General features: G+C 43.8%; 1 protein-coding gene across 1 annotated transcript; it reads right to left on the bottom strand.

Moving 5' to 3' along the window:
* Positions 1-3,016: 3,016 nt before the first annotated feature.
* Positions 3,017-10,080, bottom strand: ZNF706 (zinc finger protein 706). Its single transcript, XM_066564910.1, has 4 exons — positions 9,957-10,080; positions 6,915-7,051; positions 5,623-5,730; positions 3,017-5,008 (listed from the first exon to the last, which is right to left on the bottom strand). The coding sequence occupies exons 2-3, from the start codon at positions 7,047-7,049 to the stop codon at positions 5,635-5,637; spliced, it is 231 nt and encodes a 76-aa protein (XP_066421007.1). The 5' UTR covers positions 7,050-7,051; positions 9,957-10,080; the 3' UTR covers positions 3,017-5,008; positions 5,623-5,634.
* Positions 10,081-18,268: the final 8,188 nt, after the last annotated feature.

Genomic DNA, 18,268 nt, shown 5'->3' with positions numbered 1-18,268 from the left:
GGACTCTTGTCATTCAACCTAAACCTGGGAAAGGGCTAGGATAATTTTTATAGAATTCCCTTTGTAAATGCATGTGAAGAAGTAACCAAGCAACAGCCAGACAATATGGATTTTTCAGGAACAAACTGTGCCATACCTCACTACCTCTCATTTCTTTGTGAAAACTGTCCTGGTGGCCACAGGCACACAAGATCCACATCTCCCTGTTGTTGTAAATGTCTTTGACATTGTCAGTCTGCAAAGTCCTCACAGATACAGGGCTCCAATCCATCCTGACTACAAAGAGAATCACAGCAGTACAAAGTGCTCTCAAGAATTACCAAAGGCTCACTGGAGTCTAGCAAGATACTCAAGCGAAGTCCTGCAAGGCTTTGCCTGCAATGTATCCCATCAGTGTGTTCATGAACAATACAGACTAAAGAGTAAAAGAGGATCTGCAATATCCTCCATGATACCACACCTGGATGAACTTGGTAAACAGTTTTAAACCCGAGAGGCAGGTATGTGGACACTAAATAGAGGTACAAAGTGGAAATTATTAGTGGTACCAAAATGAATCTGTGACGTTGTTGCAGAAAGCCTAATGTAATTCCAGTGCATGCAAGTGCCAGACCTTAGTTGTTCCAGCTACTCTGCACTAGCCTCAGCCAGCACTTTGGGTCGTATCTTGGACCATATGATTCAAGAGCACAAACTGTAGAGGATCCAGAGCACCAACAATTGCCAGACTGAGAAACTGTGATCTATGAAGAGTGATTCAATTAACTGGGTTTGCTCTGAAGACTAGGAGAACACAGTAGCAATGTTGAAAATAAAGGCACTATTCATTACATCTATTGCCAATAAGAACAGTAAGTAATTGACTTCACTGGCAGGGATAAACTCTTGTTGTGATAACTGTCCACTTCAGCACTGGTTACAGCAGTGATCCATGCTGCTTCCAAGGTCTGGGATCGTGGGATCCCTTTCACTGGAAGCTTTTAAGGGTTAGAGGAACATTTTGTGGTTTGTCTGGGCAGATTTTGTCCAATCTCAGAGTAGGGAGATGGACTAGATATATTCCTGAGATTTCCCTTAATCCATAGTCCTCTGAAAGAGCTCCAGCTTTCAGTTACACCTTGCACAATGATTGTCACAGCTACAAAGGAACACAAAAATTCGTGTGCCATGCCATCAAAGTGCTGCATGGACCTTGGCTTTATGTATCTAATGGACAGTAGTTCTCAGAGGAGAGCTGTGTCATATTTCCTATAAAAGCTGAGACATAGCTTGAACTGTTAGATAACTGTGTTGGGACAACTACAGATTCCTCCTTTCCCAGGAACCCCAGTGTGAAATGCTACATAAGAGAATTATAAAACATACATATAACCCAATCTACTTTTCTTTAAAAGCTCCCAAGATAACTCCTTCAGTGAGCCACTATTGTGCCTTATCTATACAAAACCTGTAACACAACAGACAATGTATTAAAAGATTTCAAAATAATTTTAAAAACGTACAGAAAAATACCAGACAGCACTTGACACCCTCCCACTGTCTGGACTAGAGCAAAATCACACTGAATAGCAGTGCAAAGTGAGATCTGGAACTGAATTCAAAGTCCACTCCAAAACCTGTAAGGTTCTAAATAGGCAAATCAAAGGCCCCCAAATTACATACAGCAGAAAGTGGCTGGGTAGACAGAAACACAAACTGACCTTTACTTTGCTTATGGCTCCTATAGGATTAACCAAATTTATCTGTCAGACCCTGGAAAATCACATTTCTAGTAAAGCCCATTAATTCCCAACTTGTTTCTGTGAAAATGGGAAAGCCTACCTACTACCTGATGATAAGACATTCCACCTATTAGCTCTTCTTATCAAGATGGGAAAATAAATCAGTATAGTTTATAGAAATGTCACAAATTCCTTCATTGCTATGTGGTTTGCAAACAGCCCGTGATCAGTAACTTTACTTACTTGAGCAGAAGTGTTTTCAGCAAATAACCAGAGGGGATGGTGTCCAGGGATGTTTCAAGAGCACTGCATAAACTGCTTCCCTAAGGCTACATGGCAACTGTCTGCAACTTCTATCTTGGATTTTTCACACAGCTTTTTGACAGTAAGAAACTAGAAGCCCTGAGATAGGTAAAAGCAGAGGCACAGAAATAAGCCTGAGTAACAAAAATTGAAAAACTGTTCTTGATTACTCAGTAGTCCCCATGATGATGGCCTCATCATAACCATACCTGCTAACTTTTTACTCTGAGATTTTTTTCAGAATATTTTAAGCCTAATTTAAAATGCAATTTAGATGCTGCTTAAAGAGATTCCCAGAAGATGAAGGCTTCTGAAAATCCAAAACCCCTCTTAAAGCTGCTCCACAAGTATCCATGACAGCTGATGTCCACACTGATACAGTAAGAGCCCTTCACCTGAATGCTGACCCTGCACAGAAATTCATCTTTCTCAAGGGAATACAGGAAACGTTCCATGTCTATTTTGCTTTCTTACACAGTTAGATAGCTTCAAGTTACATAGCTGTCACAGCCAGGAAATTAATTTTCTAGGTGCAGCAAAAGCAGGCAGGAAATATGACATTTTATGGTTTATAGTTTTAATTCTCTTTAATCAGACACATTACAATGCACAACTGTGTCTTTAGCCAGGTACTAGGGTGTGCTGTCTTTCAGATCAGGAAGAGATGATGGAGAACTAGTCCTTCCTCTGATCTTTTAGGTACAATGAGTATTGCAGATACTCTGACTGAGGGCTATTGCCACATTTAGTACAGCCTTTATAACAATTCAGTCACAGCTTTCATTTACTTCTATAATTAAGATGACAGTTATTGCAGCTGGGGATCTTACTGAACTGAGGATCACCTTTGGCTTCCAACATATAAACCCCATCATTTCAGAGGGCATTTTCAACTTGAGCATCATAGGAGTTTTGAAAATACAATTCTAACTGAATGTAACCATCCCACTAATGATGCAGCTTTCCAGCTCTTCAGTGCTCATTAACAGAGATTGTTTATGAAACAAGTCTTTTATTTAATGCTACACAATCTGAACTGAAGGAATAGAACATTTACTTCACCTCAGGCCCAAGCTTTAGGGATGCATCCCCAAACATTTTCCAGAGTAAAACCATTTTCTCAAATACCAATCAGTGCAAGAAACATCTTTTCCATTTCTACTCAGCGTATTTTTAGACAAACTACAGCATTAGAACATTGAAGTACCTCTTCCCCATACAGCACATAGGTTGAAAGCAGATTTCTTGCCTTGTGGAGCCAGTTTATCAGGATGTATGTATTGATAACATTAAAGAAAAAAAATGAATTGTTACATTCTGATGTCAGGTGTACAAGTGCAGTAGTGGATTACGCTGAGGAGAATAACATTATCTATAAAAGTTAAGTGGTATACAGGTTATCCCAGAGTGACTATAATACAGAGAAACTTTATGCCAAAGTAAGTATTTACAGAGATACTGTCACAGCAAAGAGGACAGGAAGCTAGTCTCACAGAAGTAGTTCAATAAAGAGAAAATGAGTGGACAAAGACAAAGGTTTTGACTTTATATAATAAAATACCAAGTGCATTCTTTTAAGTGAATGAGTCTTTGAGACTATGGTCCTAGATTTTAGGAAGCCATTTGAAGGTCAGATGTATAGTCCTGCTGCATAGCAAGGGTTACTTGGACTGCTGGAATTTTTACATCCATTGTTAACTCTGCACATCACAGCAATTCTAGTACTGCTTCTAACTGCAGAGTAAAAACTAAAACTCTTAAGCCCCCTCCAAAATGCCTAAGATGGGATTTTGTATAGTAGACCTTCCAGCACAATTCCCATGTTTCTCCACTACTTTTGTGCTGTACATCTGGGATTATAACACAGCCCAGAACACTTTAGTGGTAATTATGTTTATCTGCTCAAATGGTCTTGGCCAGAGTTATTATCCAGCTTTTTCTTGTCATTGCAACTTTAATCACATCCGATTTCTTTAAGTAGCCATATTATTTTAGTTACTTTGGCTCTTTTCCAACAGGCTTATTTTAAGCTGGTTGTGAAGGAAGGTTATTAATGGCTGGCTATTTTACATATTCCTTCAATAGAGAAATAACCAGACACATTTGAGGGGGAACATGTGTGGTTGACTGCTCAAAATATCACTAAAAATATTTTAAAATCCAGTTTTCAACTAAGAGCAGAGTTGCTTTAACCTGTTATTTGGCAAGCATTTTTCAATCGTGCCACCTCTCAAGCTTCCTCAGCCATCTACCTAAATAGAAAGGATAACAAGCATAACTAGAGCTCCTCCAGTGCATGACTTCAAGGAACATGATCCCTCACAGTAAAGGAATCCCATCTGAAATGGCTTGCAGTACTTAAGACTCCAGCACACAGGACAAAAACTTAGAAGAAGTCTCATGATTCTCATGCAGCTGCTCAGGGGTGTGTTGCACCTTGAGCTGTCAGCTTGACCACCAGTGGCTGGGCTCAAGCAGGCAGCACACTAGACAGTAAATCTGAGCAGCTTCCCTCTCCACTTTAAGATTAATTTACTGTAATGTACATTACTTGCAGTGGAATGATACTGCTCATGTTTTGGCAGGATGGGGAAAATTCCACTTTTGTACTTTTTATTATTTTATAAGGCAGATAATGCAGAAAGGTGAAACAGAATTTCTACAAGGAGTTAATCTGTGATATTGTAAAATCAAAGTACTACTTTATTAAGTGAGTTATTTTACACAATATGAACATCAATATAATTACAATTGTAAAAAATTTTTATAACAAGTATGGACTGATTTTTTAGGATTTCCAAATAGGGCACAACTGTACATTTACACAGAATTGTCTTTGCATGAAGCCCAAGAGGGAACAGCATAAAAATATGAATGTTTCTGTAGCCCCTTCATTTTTGCTGATCAACAGTTTTAGAAAAGCAGCTGCAGGTTTGTTATGTAAGGTCTGACAGTAGAAGAGTCAATAGGTGTCATGACTTCACCTATAAAAAACAAGAACAACTCAGTTAAGCTGAACCATTACACAATGCTGCTTATCTCTGATGAATGAAATACCATACTACTGCTTTTTACCTTATTTCAGCCTTTTATTATAACCACTTTCAGTTACAGCCTAACAACTGCCTACTGGGAAATCTCTTCTACAGTCAACACAGAAATTCAGATTTTTCTGCATTCACTTGCATAGCTTCAGGAACAAAAAGGCTCAATTGTTGGAAATATACTAAACAACTGTTTACATTACATGTTTTATAGTAACAGATCAATTGTACTTATGTATTTTGTTCAAAGCAAAACAAACATTTCAAAGCAAGAACTAAATAATGAAATATTCCTAAGAATGACCATTTGAAATAACATTAATGCCTTTTAAAACAACCTCCGGGCACAGTGAAATGCCACAGCCATTTCACCCATGTAAGAACTAGCTTGCTTCTTTCTTCTCTTTTTAACAGTTCAGGGGTATAACTATAACCTACAGTAGTTTTCATATTAAAAGAATTGAAGCAAGTTTAAAGTCACAGTTGTTGGTGGTAAAAAAACCAATTTGTAATACATCTTTCTCAGACAATCAATTAAAAATTAAGGTAATGACCTGTAGACAACTTTATGCCTGAACATCAGCCAATTCTGGAGGAAGTGGAGTCTTAGGATGCTTGCTTTCAAAGTGCTGTTTGAAGGTCTTGGGATCCGGCATTTGAGTCTGATTAAAGAGAGACATTAAACTTTATGCACAGTACAAGAGTTAAATAACACTACAAAACCTAATCCCCGCTACGTTTCATTTTCTTTCCCCAGAAGCCAACTCCCTCCTTGATGACACTGCTATAGTGCCAGAAGCACCACTAATTTAGCTGCAGGGTAAGATGGAGTATTTAACTGCCTATTTTCAGAGGTGCTTTCAAGCACTACAATCACACTTGCTTTGGCATGGTCATCAATGGTGTTAGTCTGGCTAGGTATCTTCCTGCACATCTTGCACTTCACAGGCTGGCCTGGTGGAAAACCTCCCTCCTCACCATGTTCTTTCTCAACGCCTTAAAGATAAACATTTATCCTTTACAGAATCAAATCTTTATGAAAGCCATTTCTTTACTTTACCAATAGGCCAAGAAGTTATAGGGCATGAACTGAGTCTCTACTTGGCACAAGCAATCTCAGACTTTTGCTATGACACAGTTGCAGACATTGACTGCCCAAACTGATTGGTACTACAGCCTGATTTCACAACAAGAGGAGCTGGTTACAAGTACTAAAGTAAGCAACCTTCAATTTGGAATCCTATTTAAGACATTTGAAGTGGCAGATCTATTCTGAGACTGACTATTGAAGTGAAAATACCAAGTTCATCCTTCAGCTCCAAAAGAAGCATTTAGGAAAATCAGCCAGAAGGAAAAGAATAATCTGATTAGTACTCAAATTTCTTTATTCTTGTCAAGTAAGTTGTTCTAGCAAAAGTTACTGTGTCTCAAGCTTACATTAAAGCTTTTGGCACCACCGCTTCTCCTTTCTACAGCAACATCCATTACCACTGATTCCAAGACAGGCCAACTCCATCACAGAGAAAAGATGTTTCCACATAGAGACTTGGACACTTTTTACATGTTCTATCTTATACTAAGAGCATATGCAGACCACTGTAATACAAAAGGCAAAATAACCACCCAAACCAGACCTGAACACAACCTCTCAGATTTTCTATCTCAATTACCAGTACAGCTCAGTAATCTGTAAGCAAGTCACATAACAGATGCAAACTCTTCTTACAGCAACAAGCTAGCCAACCACTTAAGTATTTTAGTTTCCACTATAAAATCTAAAAATCCTGTTCTAGGCAAGGAGACAGACCTCTCCCTACAAGACTATTTTGACTTCAGTTCCTCTTACCCTACAGACAGTGCAGGTATATATCAAGGCAGCCTTGGCTGCAGCCTTCTGATCATGTCCTTGTTTCTTTTTTTGCTCAGCTTGCTTTTTGGCATTTTTCTGCTGCGACTGAATCTTCTGCTGTCCACGAGCCATATCTACAAACAAAAAGAAGACATTTAGTCTACAAACATGAGAAACTGCTGCTGCTATCTGACTGAAGAGCTGTAACCATGAGCACAATGCAGTCATCTGCTCTGTCCACAAGGCCTACGACTCCCATAACTCAAATACAACAGACATCTGTTCAAGCTCTTTGCTATGTAAAGCCTGTGGGTTCAGTATCATTCTTAAAATAAACATCAGAATTATTAGGCCATTCTAAGGTGTCTTCCTCTACTAAGATTCAAGCTCTACTTTTGAAAAGTGTTTTCAATAGTCAGAATAATGAAAAGTTTCCTTTACAGTTAATAGAAACTTATTCTTTTTTTCAAAAGGTTCTGAAAAATTCAAGGGTTTTGTTGTTTGTGGTTTATTAAGACTCAACCTTTACCTCTGGAACTTGAAACAAGTATCAAGAAAGGCAAATCAAAGTATTGCCCAAGGTGTGTTATTGTCTTCTGTTTTAGGTGCTTGTGAGCTGCTTTGAAATTGGGAACTCCAAGAACAATAGGTCACTCATCTTTATTGAAGGTGATTTTTACAGGTGGCTTTTCAGCCACATTTATGTGCATACAATTTCTTGAAAAAAAAAAAGACTGCCCCCATCAGAAGCCATTACTGTATCTAACACAGGAGCATAAAGCAAGTAAATGCTATTGCCATATGCCATTACAAGGTTTACCAGAAGACAAAATGAGACAAAAGTGTCACAATTCAGGGAGCATCAAGACATCACATTCCACAGCAGTGCACTCCACCTGCACACTGCCACCAGGACACCCAATTCAGTCTTTACCCCACCCCCAGAGCAGACACCCGACAGGATTTGGGCACACCAAGAGAACAGGATTCAGCATGTGGTTATATAACCCAGCAGCCCAATTTCTGCTCTTGTGTCTCTCCCAGTCCCTCACGGCCCACGCACGGTTCCGTTGTGCAGCTCTCTCAGAAGCACAGCCCTGCCCAAGCACAGGACAGCTAGCCAAGCCCATTGTTCTCAGGACAACCAGTAAAGTCCAGTGTTCCCAGGAGGGCAGCTGCTTGGCCACTGCCCCTCTGTGTGCCCTGGGCACTTGCCCCAGGTTTGGTACCTGTGGGACAGACAGACTGTCTGTCTCCCGGCAATCCCTCCCATCAGGACAGGTGGCCTCCCAGTGGGAGAGAAAATGCTACCCAAACAGTGACTGACCTTTAGTAAATACATATGAAAAGCCCTTAAAAACCATTACAAAAATTAAGTTTCTATGAAACATCAACAACATGTGAAAATTCACTAGTATTGTGGGAATTTTTGGACAAGTGCCTAACATGGGAGCAAAACAGTGGCCCTGAGACCCAGAACAGCTCTTGTGGATTGAGAGACACCTCTGAGGCTGCAGCCCAGCTCTTTCATGGCATCCAACACCACCATGTAACCCTCTGCAGAAGTATTAGACTACATCTTCAGGGTTCCCTCCTCTTCCCTCACCAGTTTCTCTAAAAGAAAGTTCAGAAGTCCATACAGCTAATAAAATGGAACACAACAACAATTCCATTAACAAGCAGATAGAAATACATGTGGTGTCCAACAGTTTCCACAAGCTACAACAGTCAATGTCAGTAAGACTGAAAGTGCCAGTCCATGTTCCACTGGATGCTACAACTACTCCAGAACACCCCACCCAGGGCCTCATGCTGTTTATATACAGCATGGCTCAATCAGAACACTGGATTCCCACTTTAAATTTAAAAAAAAGAAGATATATTGCCAATAGCTTAACATACAGAAGAAGGAACAGTAGGTTTTATTTCACTTCTATTTTATCAGCATTACAGCAATCGTTCAGGAGTCAGACGGTTCCTGACAGAAAATACTCAGATGTAACAAAAAAGAATTCTTTTCACAAAGTGTTTGCATACTACTTTGTATTTTAGTGCTTTGATAAGTACTACATTACAACAGCCAACCACACTGAGCTTTCATGTACTTGGCAACTGCTGGTTTTAGTTAAGTCACAGACAAGAAAACGCGACTACAAACATTTGCTCAAAAATATCAACCATGACACAAAGTCCAAAACCAAAAATCCGAGAGTTTAAATACTGCAAGTTACATTAATGCACTTGAAACAGAGAAAAGTAAGGTTTAGTCTACTATTATTCTAAGAAAGTGACAAAACGAATAATCCCAAAGCTCGTTTAAAAGAATGATGAGTTCATCTACAAAGCCAAATCACTAATTTCAATTGCACAACGCAGGTAAGTGTTGTTTTCCCTATCAGGCACGCCCTCACAGAGTCCAACAGACCAGCCGGCTGTCTCCAAATAAAGAACGCGCGAGCACGTAGGAAATAGAACACATGGAAAAAATCTGCTGCCAAATCGTAACAGGATTTTTTACTGCCAAATCATAGCAGCAGCAGCACGGGCACCGTCGGGAAGCGAGGCTGAAACCCGCAGCACAGCCATACCTCACACGGGGTCATTTCCTTGTAAGTCACCAGAATCCGAGCGGAGTTTCAAGTCCTAAAGCTAGACACCGACAGCTGTCTCCGCTGTCACTGCCAGAGGCACACGGCAGCTCGAGCACCGCCGCCCCCCCGGCCGGGAGCGAGGGCTCGGGCGGCCGCTCCGCCAGGGACGCCCCGGCCGGGCCCGGCCTGCGGCGCGCAGGGACCGGGGGCGGCCACGGGCCTCGGGTGGGCCCGGCGGGGCAGGGGCGGCCGCAGCCCCACCACGTGCGTAGCGGGAGGGAAGCGACCACGGAAAGACAGACGGACGGAGGCCGCAGCCGGGAGCGGCGGCCCGCGAGTGGCGCGCAGGCCGGGCCGGGCCGCCTCCCTTCCCCTGGGCCAGGCCTGCTCCCCTTCCCCCGCCCACCCCACCCCGTCCCCTGGGCTCCGCTTCCGCGGCGCTACTCACCCGTGCGGGATGCGGGCTGGACGGCCCTGCCGAGCGCTGTGGAGGCTCCGCGCGGCCCCGCCGCCGCCGCTGCTCGGGAGGAGAACGAGGAGGAGGAGGAGGGAGCGGGACCGGCAGTGCGCGCGCGCCGGACCCGCCCCCGCGCCCGCGCGCCCCGGCCGGCGCTGGCCAATGGCGGCGCGCGGCCGTTACATAACGCCGGCGTGGGGGGCGGCGGGAGCCAGGGCTGCGGGGTCGCGGGTTCGCGTCCCGGCGGCGGAGCACCCTGCGGGGGTCCACCGCGAGCACCCGGACCGGGCGGCTGAGGCCGCCAAGCCCGGCTTTGGGACCCTCGGAACCCTCCTGTGCTGCTGCGGGCAGGGGCGGGGTCCGGTCCTGGGGCGCACCGGGATCAGCCAGGACAGGCAGCCTCGCCCCGCCCGGTTCCCGGGAGCGCAGCCCGGGCGGAGCCCCGGTGGCGGTGCCGCAGCCCCGGCGGATGCGCAGCGCTGCCCTCGGGCTCCCAGCCGCATTCCTGTGTGCTTGGCGCACGGGCGCGGCCCGAAATAGCGCTGCTCGCCGGGATCCCGAGAAATGGCTCGGAGAGGCTCTCGGGAGGAGGCCGTGGAGAGGAGGGGATCCTGCTGTGGCTGCCCTTCACACAGAGGGCCCGTGTGTAGGCTTGAAGGGTTAAGTAAAGTAGAAGGAAACAACAGCCTGCGATGAGAAGAATTTTATTCAAGTTTAAAGTGCAGTAGATCTGGTTAGGACACGTTTTGCAAGGATCGTAGAGGAAGTTTACAGGCTGTATCCACTGCCCAAGTGATTTGGGTTACTGACTTGCATGAATACAGAGGTAGGCAGGCCCTGTAAGGAAGCATAAATGAGCTCTTTATTTTATACGGACCTCTTTGTTAGATTCAGCCTTAGGGAGGCTGAATCTTTGTGCCTGCTCAGATTATGCACCTGTTAGGAAAAGGTGAAATACAGGCAGCATCTCTGCTTAGAGATGACATTCTGCCACTCATTGAGTAATTGTTGTAGCTTCCAAACCTGGCATCTTCATCACTTCTGTGTCCGGGGCAAAACAGCAAACATAATATACCTACCAGAGGAACTATTAGGTGTTAGCTTGATGTTTTGCAGAGCTTAGGCTGAATGATTGAATTGTTCTGATCCAAGATAGGAAAATGAAACAACAACAAAAAATCCGTAAAGAAGTACAGTGAAGGTTTTAGGCCATTATCATGAGTCTTGCCTAGAGCATGTTAGCAGTTGAGGGAGCTGTATAGTAGATTTCTGATATGTAAGTCACTGGAAGTTGGTCCAGATGTCACAATATCTTAGATATTCGAACATAAGCCTGTGATAAAAAATGAATTTCCTAATGTTCTCCTTTAAAAAAATCTTCCTAATATTCCTCTGTGCAACTATGTCTTCCGCATTAAACTGATAGCTTTGAAATTGATCTGCATTAAAATGATCTTGTCACTGGGTTCTGAGCTTTATGGAAATAGGCAACTATAAAAAAAAAAAAAACACTCAAAGTGCATATGTGCATGGGCTTGTGGGGTGGTGTGGAGAGGGGGGCTTTTTGTGTCCTGGGCTTGCAAGCAGGTGGCTTTCAGAATGAAGTTTTGCTTTCTTCAGGCGGGAGACTGGCAAGTGAAAAAGTAGCTTCTGTCCTAGCTGATGCTATTTTTAAGGACTGCTGGCCTTATATGTGAAACTGGAGAGGGTTTTTCAAGGGTCATGTTCCCATACTATGGTGTTGCTATACATCTGGCTAGACAAGAATTTCAAATAAAGTGGCTCTCCCAAGCACATGCTGAGCTCTGGCTGGTCTTGGAAGCTTTTTCTGCTTTTAGAAGAACGAGGGATAGATCTTGCAGGACAGGGGACTGTGGCTGTTTTTCTTTCTGCTTTGTCTTTTATCCCTTTGTGCTTTAGATCCTGGTCACAGCATTGGTCTCTGTATGCCCAAATCATGGCTTTGCAATTGAGATCATTCCAAAGAGACTGTTAGGAAAAAAAAATAAACACTGCAGTGAAAGAAGAATGTAAGTGCCCATAGCTGAGATTTCTACTACTAAGATCATAAGGAAAACTTCCCATTCACTGTAGATAATTTTTCAAAATTGATTCACTGCATGAAGCTTATTTGTCACACCAAAGGGGGTATTTCCATGCCCATGTGCAGGTTAGCAGAGACGTGGGGTAGATGTGATGAGCTGTTAGAGAGGCAGGGCGGGCCCGTGCACTCCATGCTTTGCGTAGCTCTGACGAAATGAACCTGTGGTAATTGCAGTTTATCTGGCTTGTGAACTTCCTCTCCTCTGTGTTGCTCCCACATGAGGTGAAACAAGCCAGAGTGTATGAACAAAAGCACAAATAGAAGTTAAAATGTAAAATAAGTGGAAATATTAGACTGAAATGTTGCATCTTAGAATTACTATAAATACACTGCAGCACTTTTCTGTGTACTTCTTGTTTAATTCTTGTTTTCTAATATAAAAACATCTCCCCAACCCCACAGCTATTACCAAATACTCTGCATTAAAATAGAGTGAAAAACAAGAACATCTCTTGGTAGTTAAGCATAGACAAAATGCAAGGCGTTTATTACCCCAAGCCAAGCCTAACAAAATTACAATTCACTGAAATCTGTAGAAGCACCATATGCATAGAAAACACAGATCCTTAAGGATAAGGCATTTTAGCCCCTATGTAGCCCCTAAAAATAGTCCAAATTTAAAAAAAGAAAGATGATATCTTCTCACGATGAGGCAATTGATGAGAAACAAGACTTCAATTTAAGCCCAAGCTTGAATGTGGTGATCAAATAAACCCCAAAATGATGGTCTGCTGAGAAGGGAAGCAGCAAAGGAAACTGGAAGGAGCAGTGCTGTGAGGCAGAATTGTTTCTTAGTTTCTTGGAGGGTTTTTTTAGCAGTCGTGATTGTTTGTTATTCTCATGCTTATTTCTTATCCCCTTGGATTCCACCCCACCTCATCATTTCCTGTGCCTGCAGAGAGCTGCAATTTCTGCCATTAGGTCAAAATACCTGTTCTGCTCAATAGCAACTTGTTGGCACTTGGATTTTGTTGCAGGTCAGTTTGAGCTGTCTCACCCTGGTGTGACTGGTGTCCCCCCCATGGTTCCCTGCTGGGAACCAGGTGGCATTTTGACATGTGTTATTAAACCCATTTTGAAAGCAGTGTCGTGAGGTGCAGGGCAAGTTTGCTCACAACAGCATGGGTGGGGCTGCATCTCCCTTCTGAATCAGCCCCTGAGCATCTGCCAGGTCCTCCCACTGCCATTCCCTGCTGCACTTACTGTGGTGTATTTTTCCTGTTCATTTGCTCCTGTGTTCACTATTGACCCAGTGTCACATCAAAGATCATCTCAGCTGGCTGAATATATTGGCTTTAGGGCTGCCCTTTCCCTTGCTTGCAGGGAGGAATGTGCTGGTACTGTGTGCCTGCCTATTGAGGGGTTTTATGTGGCACCCCACCATGACCCCTTGTCATGTCTAAAGAGGTGAAGGAAAGGGAAGGAGATGCCCTGGGCCTGCAAGTGACAGCGATCTGCTCACTAGATTTTGTGGATGCAGAGCAATGTTGACACAAACACAGAATAGGAGAGATTGGCTGTGAACCCAACAGCCTTTGAAAGAATAGTCAAGGCTGATGCAACGGTAGATCAGAGTCAGCAGTGCTGAATATTAGGGACAGGATGACATGGATGCAGGCAGAACCCCAGCCAGGCTGTAATCCTGGTAGTTAGTGCTGTTTGATGGAAAACATCATGCAGCAGTGCCTCTCTAACTTGGGGGCCTCACAAGGTGGTGTTTTGCTCGTTTACCCTTTCTCTGCTTTGTGGACTTTCACTTCCTCCCTCCCCCACACGTTAGCACACTGTTCTTTTCCCTGTAAAGGCATTTTTCACAGCTCCAGCTCCAGCTTTCATACATCCAGTTCACGCCTCCCTGACACAGCATTAACTCCCGTCCCTCTGTTGACCCTGATTGCTGTGTGCTGCTTCTCCAGAGCCAGGATGTGGGCACCTCATGGGCTTGAACAGCATTGCTCTTGTGGCAAATCCAAAACAAGTGTGAGATCTTAAATCACATATTTGGCTCACAGATTCAATAGATTCTTGGCACTGCACTGGCATGAGATGATACCAAGTCACAATACATCCATACTGCAGAAATAAGTATTTTAAGGCACGTGATGGTGTGCCTCCTTTTGCATGCTGCTGTAGAACTAGGTGTTCTGTAATCCACAGTATGCTGATCCACAAGGTCTAAAAATGGAAAACAAAGGTAGGAAAAAAGGAGAACAAACAAATTGAGAAGGAAAGCCAAAGATTAAGCTCTGTTTTGGAAAGAAGCCAGCACAACAATGCAGCTCCCTTGGCAGGGCACCTCACGCTTGTGGTACCCTTGCAATTCCACGCTGGCTTTAAAGAACCAGCCCCATTAGCAGCAATGCAGCATCTTTTTCTGGTCTGCCTGCTGCCTTTCTGAACAGCTGCTTTGTTCCAGGCACACCTGATGGGTGGCATCCTCCAGAACAAGGACAACCTCAGGTGATGTCCACCACATTGCCAGCCTCCCTGTGCTCCTCACGGTACTCCTGGTCCCATCAGTAGACTCCAGAAGCACATAAATAAGACTGACATTGTCTCTCCTAGCAGGACAGTGCCCCGTTCTTCTGCACCCCCAGTGAGCTGGCAGTGTACCAGGTGGCCACACATTTGTAAACCGCTTCCAAAAGTTGATATAACTCTCACTTCTCTCTCGCCTCTACCATGGGTTTAGGCTCTAGTGCAGCAAGGCAGCCTGCAGAAATACTTTTCCCACCAAACCTTAAATTAGGATGAACCCAAGGAAGTGTCCCAAGGTCAATGGTAGATTTTGGTGGCACAGAGACTACAGCTAACTGTCCTTTCTCTGGGTTTAGTGGTTGGTTTTTTTCTTCCCATAGTGCCTGACCCTTTCTAGCAAGAATGGACAGATGGACAGAGCTCCTTTAGTGAGTGTTCCTTTCCACTGTAAGGGCAAAAAAATGTACAAGGGAGGATGCAATAAAGAGCTGCCCATATCCTCTGAGAGACAAAAATGTGAGGGCTTGAGGAAAAGGCTCCTGAAGAATGACAGATGGAGGCAGTCAGAAGCATGGAGATGCAGTTCCTCAAACGTTTCAAGGCATATGAACCTCCTGGAGAGCATGGGCCAAGATTGCCTTGTGACCTTCATGTATTTTGCAGTCTCTCCTCTTTTAAATCCATTTTGTTGGAAGTGAGTTTTGCTAAAAACAACAAAGCACAAATGCCTTTCTCAGCATGTCACAATTTTTTGACCAACCCACATAGACAAACTGGAGACCTTGAGAACATACGCTTCCGTTCCGTATAAACAGTTTAAAATAGATTTTAGCTTTGCTCAGCATTACGTACAGTTACTATTTTAAAATGCACTCCAATTAATCATTCCCTTTTTTTTTGCCTGTGCCCTCCATTCATGCTTTTGAATCTCATATGTGTTCAAGTCCTTGTCTTATCATGAAAACAAATACATCTGTACATTTTAAATTAATTCAGAATAACAAGGTTTCCCTCCTCTCCATCAATACAAATACATGTATGAGGCATAAAGAAAATCCACACACCGTGTCATGTGCATGTTAAAGCCTGCAGCAATTGTGATTAAAACCTCTCACAAACATGCAAACATTTGTGACAACTGGCCTCTAGCTTCAAGAAGAGAAATACATCCCTCAGCCTGTGCTTCTGAATGGCTGCACATCCCAGAGATGCCTCTTGCTGAGGTGGCTCAAAGTGTTCACTATCTCTGCTTCCTTCTTCAGCCCATCTGCAATGCTCCAGCCTCGTACTGGAAATATTTTGGTAGCTGCTTATTGTACCTAGAGGAAGGGGCAATTACTTCTCATCCAGAGCCAACCTCTCCATCTGTTTTTCAGTTATCCATGTGCAGATTTCATTGCCATTCTAGAACTGCTAAGGGCAGGATGGGAAGCTCCTCATGTTTTCCAAACAGCACGTAAAATCCTGCGGGATAAGGAAGCAAAAGGCCAAAGGTGCATGTCAGAATTACACATGAGAGAATAAGCACAGAGAGTACACAGGAAAGAGCTCTGCAGCTGTAGGATATTCTTCATGGAAGGGAAGCAGCCTTGGATATCCAGAGGTGCCACACGCACTGCTGGTTTTCCCAGGTTAGCAGTGCTGGCTCAGTCCCAGCAGTCTGCTGCTCCAGGAAGAGATCAGTGAGAAACATCTGCTGGATTTCAACTTTCTCCTTTTCAGATGCCCCATTACACTCACTCTGGAATCACTGCATGACTTAAAGGCAGGAATCCAAAGAGCCTGCTGCAAAGTGAGCTGTGGGGATTGCTCTGATTGCCAGTGTTTCCTGCCAGCTGCTGACAGAGCTTGGAACAGAGTAAGATCTAGCTAACAAACACTGGTGGATAAACAGGACCTGGCAAGAGAAATCAGGGGAATTAATTGGTTTGCACCAGGCCACTGGATCCCATTTCTTTGTACAAAACATTGCAGACTAGTGCACTGGAGGAATGTGCTATGGGATGTGGAGCAGAACAGAAAACACATTCATGGAAGGAGCCAGCAATTCCAAAAGATGGCAGCTATGTAGAGTAAAAGACTTTACTTATGGGGCAGCAAGACAGAATGTCTGTGCTAATTGACAGAACTTCTGCAGCTGAGTTACTGTGTTACTATACAAAGTCGTGTCTCAGTAGATACTTGTAAGTGCACTCTTAGGACAGACTATTATGGGATGGAGGAATAGAAAACCCTTTTCCTGCTATATGGCTGGTGTCTCAGCAGCACAGGCAGAGGGCTGGCTGTTCTTTCACTCTGTCTTTTAGCCTGGCTTTTCCTTGGAAACTGTGGGAGAAAACGAAGGAGGATGAATTAATGCTTCTGTGAAAAGACTCAGTGCACATCTCTAATCAGGCAGAATGGCACTTAAAGAAGAGTCCCAAGAGCTGGTTGTGAGGTAACATTAAGTACAGACTTTGCACATTAGTATTTCCTAGGCTAGAAAAATGTAAAGCTCTCATTTAAATTACCTGGTTAAAAAAGAAAAAAAAAAAGACTAATTTTAATCTGACTGCTGTTTTGCAAAGCTAATTTGAAAAATTCTGCTCTTGCAGCCTGGCTAAAGAGTTATAAAGAAGTGAAGTGGAAATGCCTGGTGCTGGAAACATGCCTATTTGTCCCAGGGGAAAAGTGTCTTTTACAGTGCTTCCACAGGCAAGAAGACAAAGGCCTGATTCTAAGCATAGGCAGGAGCAGCTTAAATACCTGCAAGCTTCATTCTCTCCATCCCCAAACCAAGACTGCAACCCCTTAACATCCTGAGCCTTCCTACTCCAGGGTACCCTTCTCCAAACCAGTTGTCCAGGCTTTTCCTGGGTCTGTCCCCTATGTCCCAGTATTCATGGTAACAACTCCATCTATTCAAAGCCCGAACCAAAGGCTGCCTGCACAACATAAGCCTTTGCACACCTCACCTGTTCCCTGTTTTAAAATGTGCACCTTTAAGCAAAATAAATTTAGCCTGGAAAACGACCTTCCAGGCTTACTGCTTTTATATTTTTCTCTGTTACTGTAAAGAGTTTCTTAGTGACAGAAATCTTTTCCACAGATATTTTAAATCAGGATCAAATCCTTTTCTTACTTTTCTGTTTGATAAACCAAAGAGCTTAAACTAGTATTGAATAGTACTTTGTAAGAACAGGTCCTTGTGGGACTAGCACTACCAAAAACAACTGGCAGCAAGGATGGCTTCCCATCAGCAATTACTTTTTGAGATTTTGTACAGTCAGCTCCCAGTCTGTTCCCGTGGTTTCCATCAGCCTATAAACAGGACACCTGTATTTCTCTTTTGACTTCTCAAGACTGTGCTGCAGACAACCTGCCCCCAGGGTGACCAGGTCCAGGTCCTACTGTCCTGACTGCTTTACTGGGTGCCCTGAAGTCCCGAGAGTCTTCCCTAGATCTTTCTCTAGATGTCCCTTCCCATATGCTAGGCAAAGTTTCCACAACCAACACCACAAAGCCTGGCATTCACTAGTTCTTGTGGATGCCCTGACACCACTGTTGATTGGAAGCCTCCAATAGTACCCAGATGCAGCTGTGCCTGTCAAACACACCAGCGGAGGGACTAATGCTGACACAGCTCCTCTGAAGCTTGAATCCCTTTTTCCTCATCACTCTGACCCTGCAGCCCCTTGCCAGCACAGAGCCTTGCTAATGCTCTGCACAGGCACTGCAGCTC

This window comes from Molothrus aeneus, chromosome 1 (genome assembly GCF_037042795.1).
Source record: "Molothrus aeneus isolate 106 chromosome 1, BPBGC_Maene_1.0, whole genome shotgun sequence".
Lineage (NCBI taxonomy): Eukaryota > Metazoa > Chordata > Aves > Passeriformes > Icteridae > Molothrus > Molothrus aeneus.
Note: the sequence above shows the minus strand (reverse complement) of the source record. Positions and strands in the feature narration are given on the sequence as shown.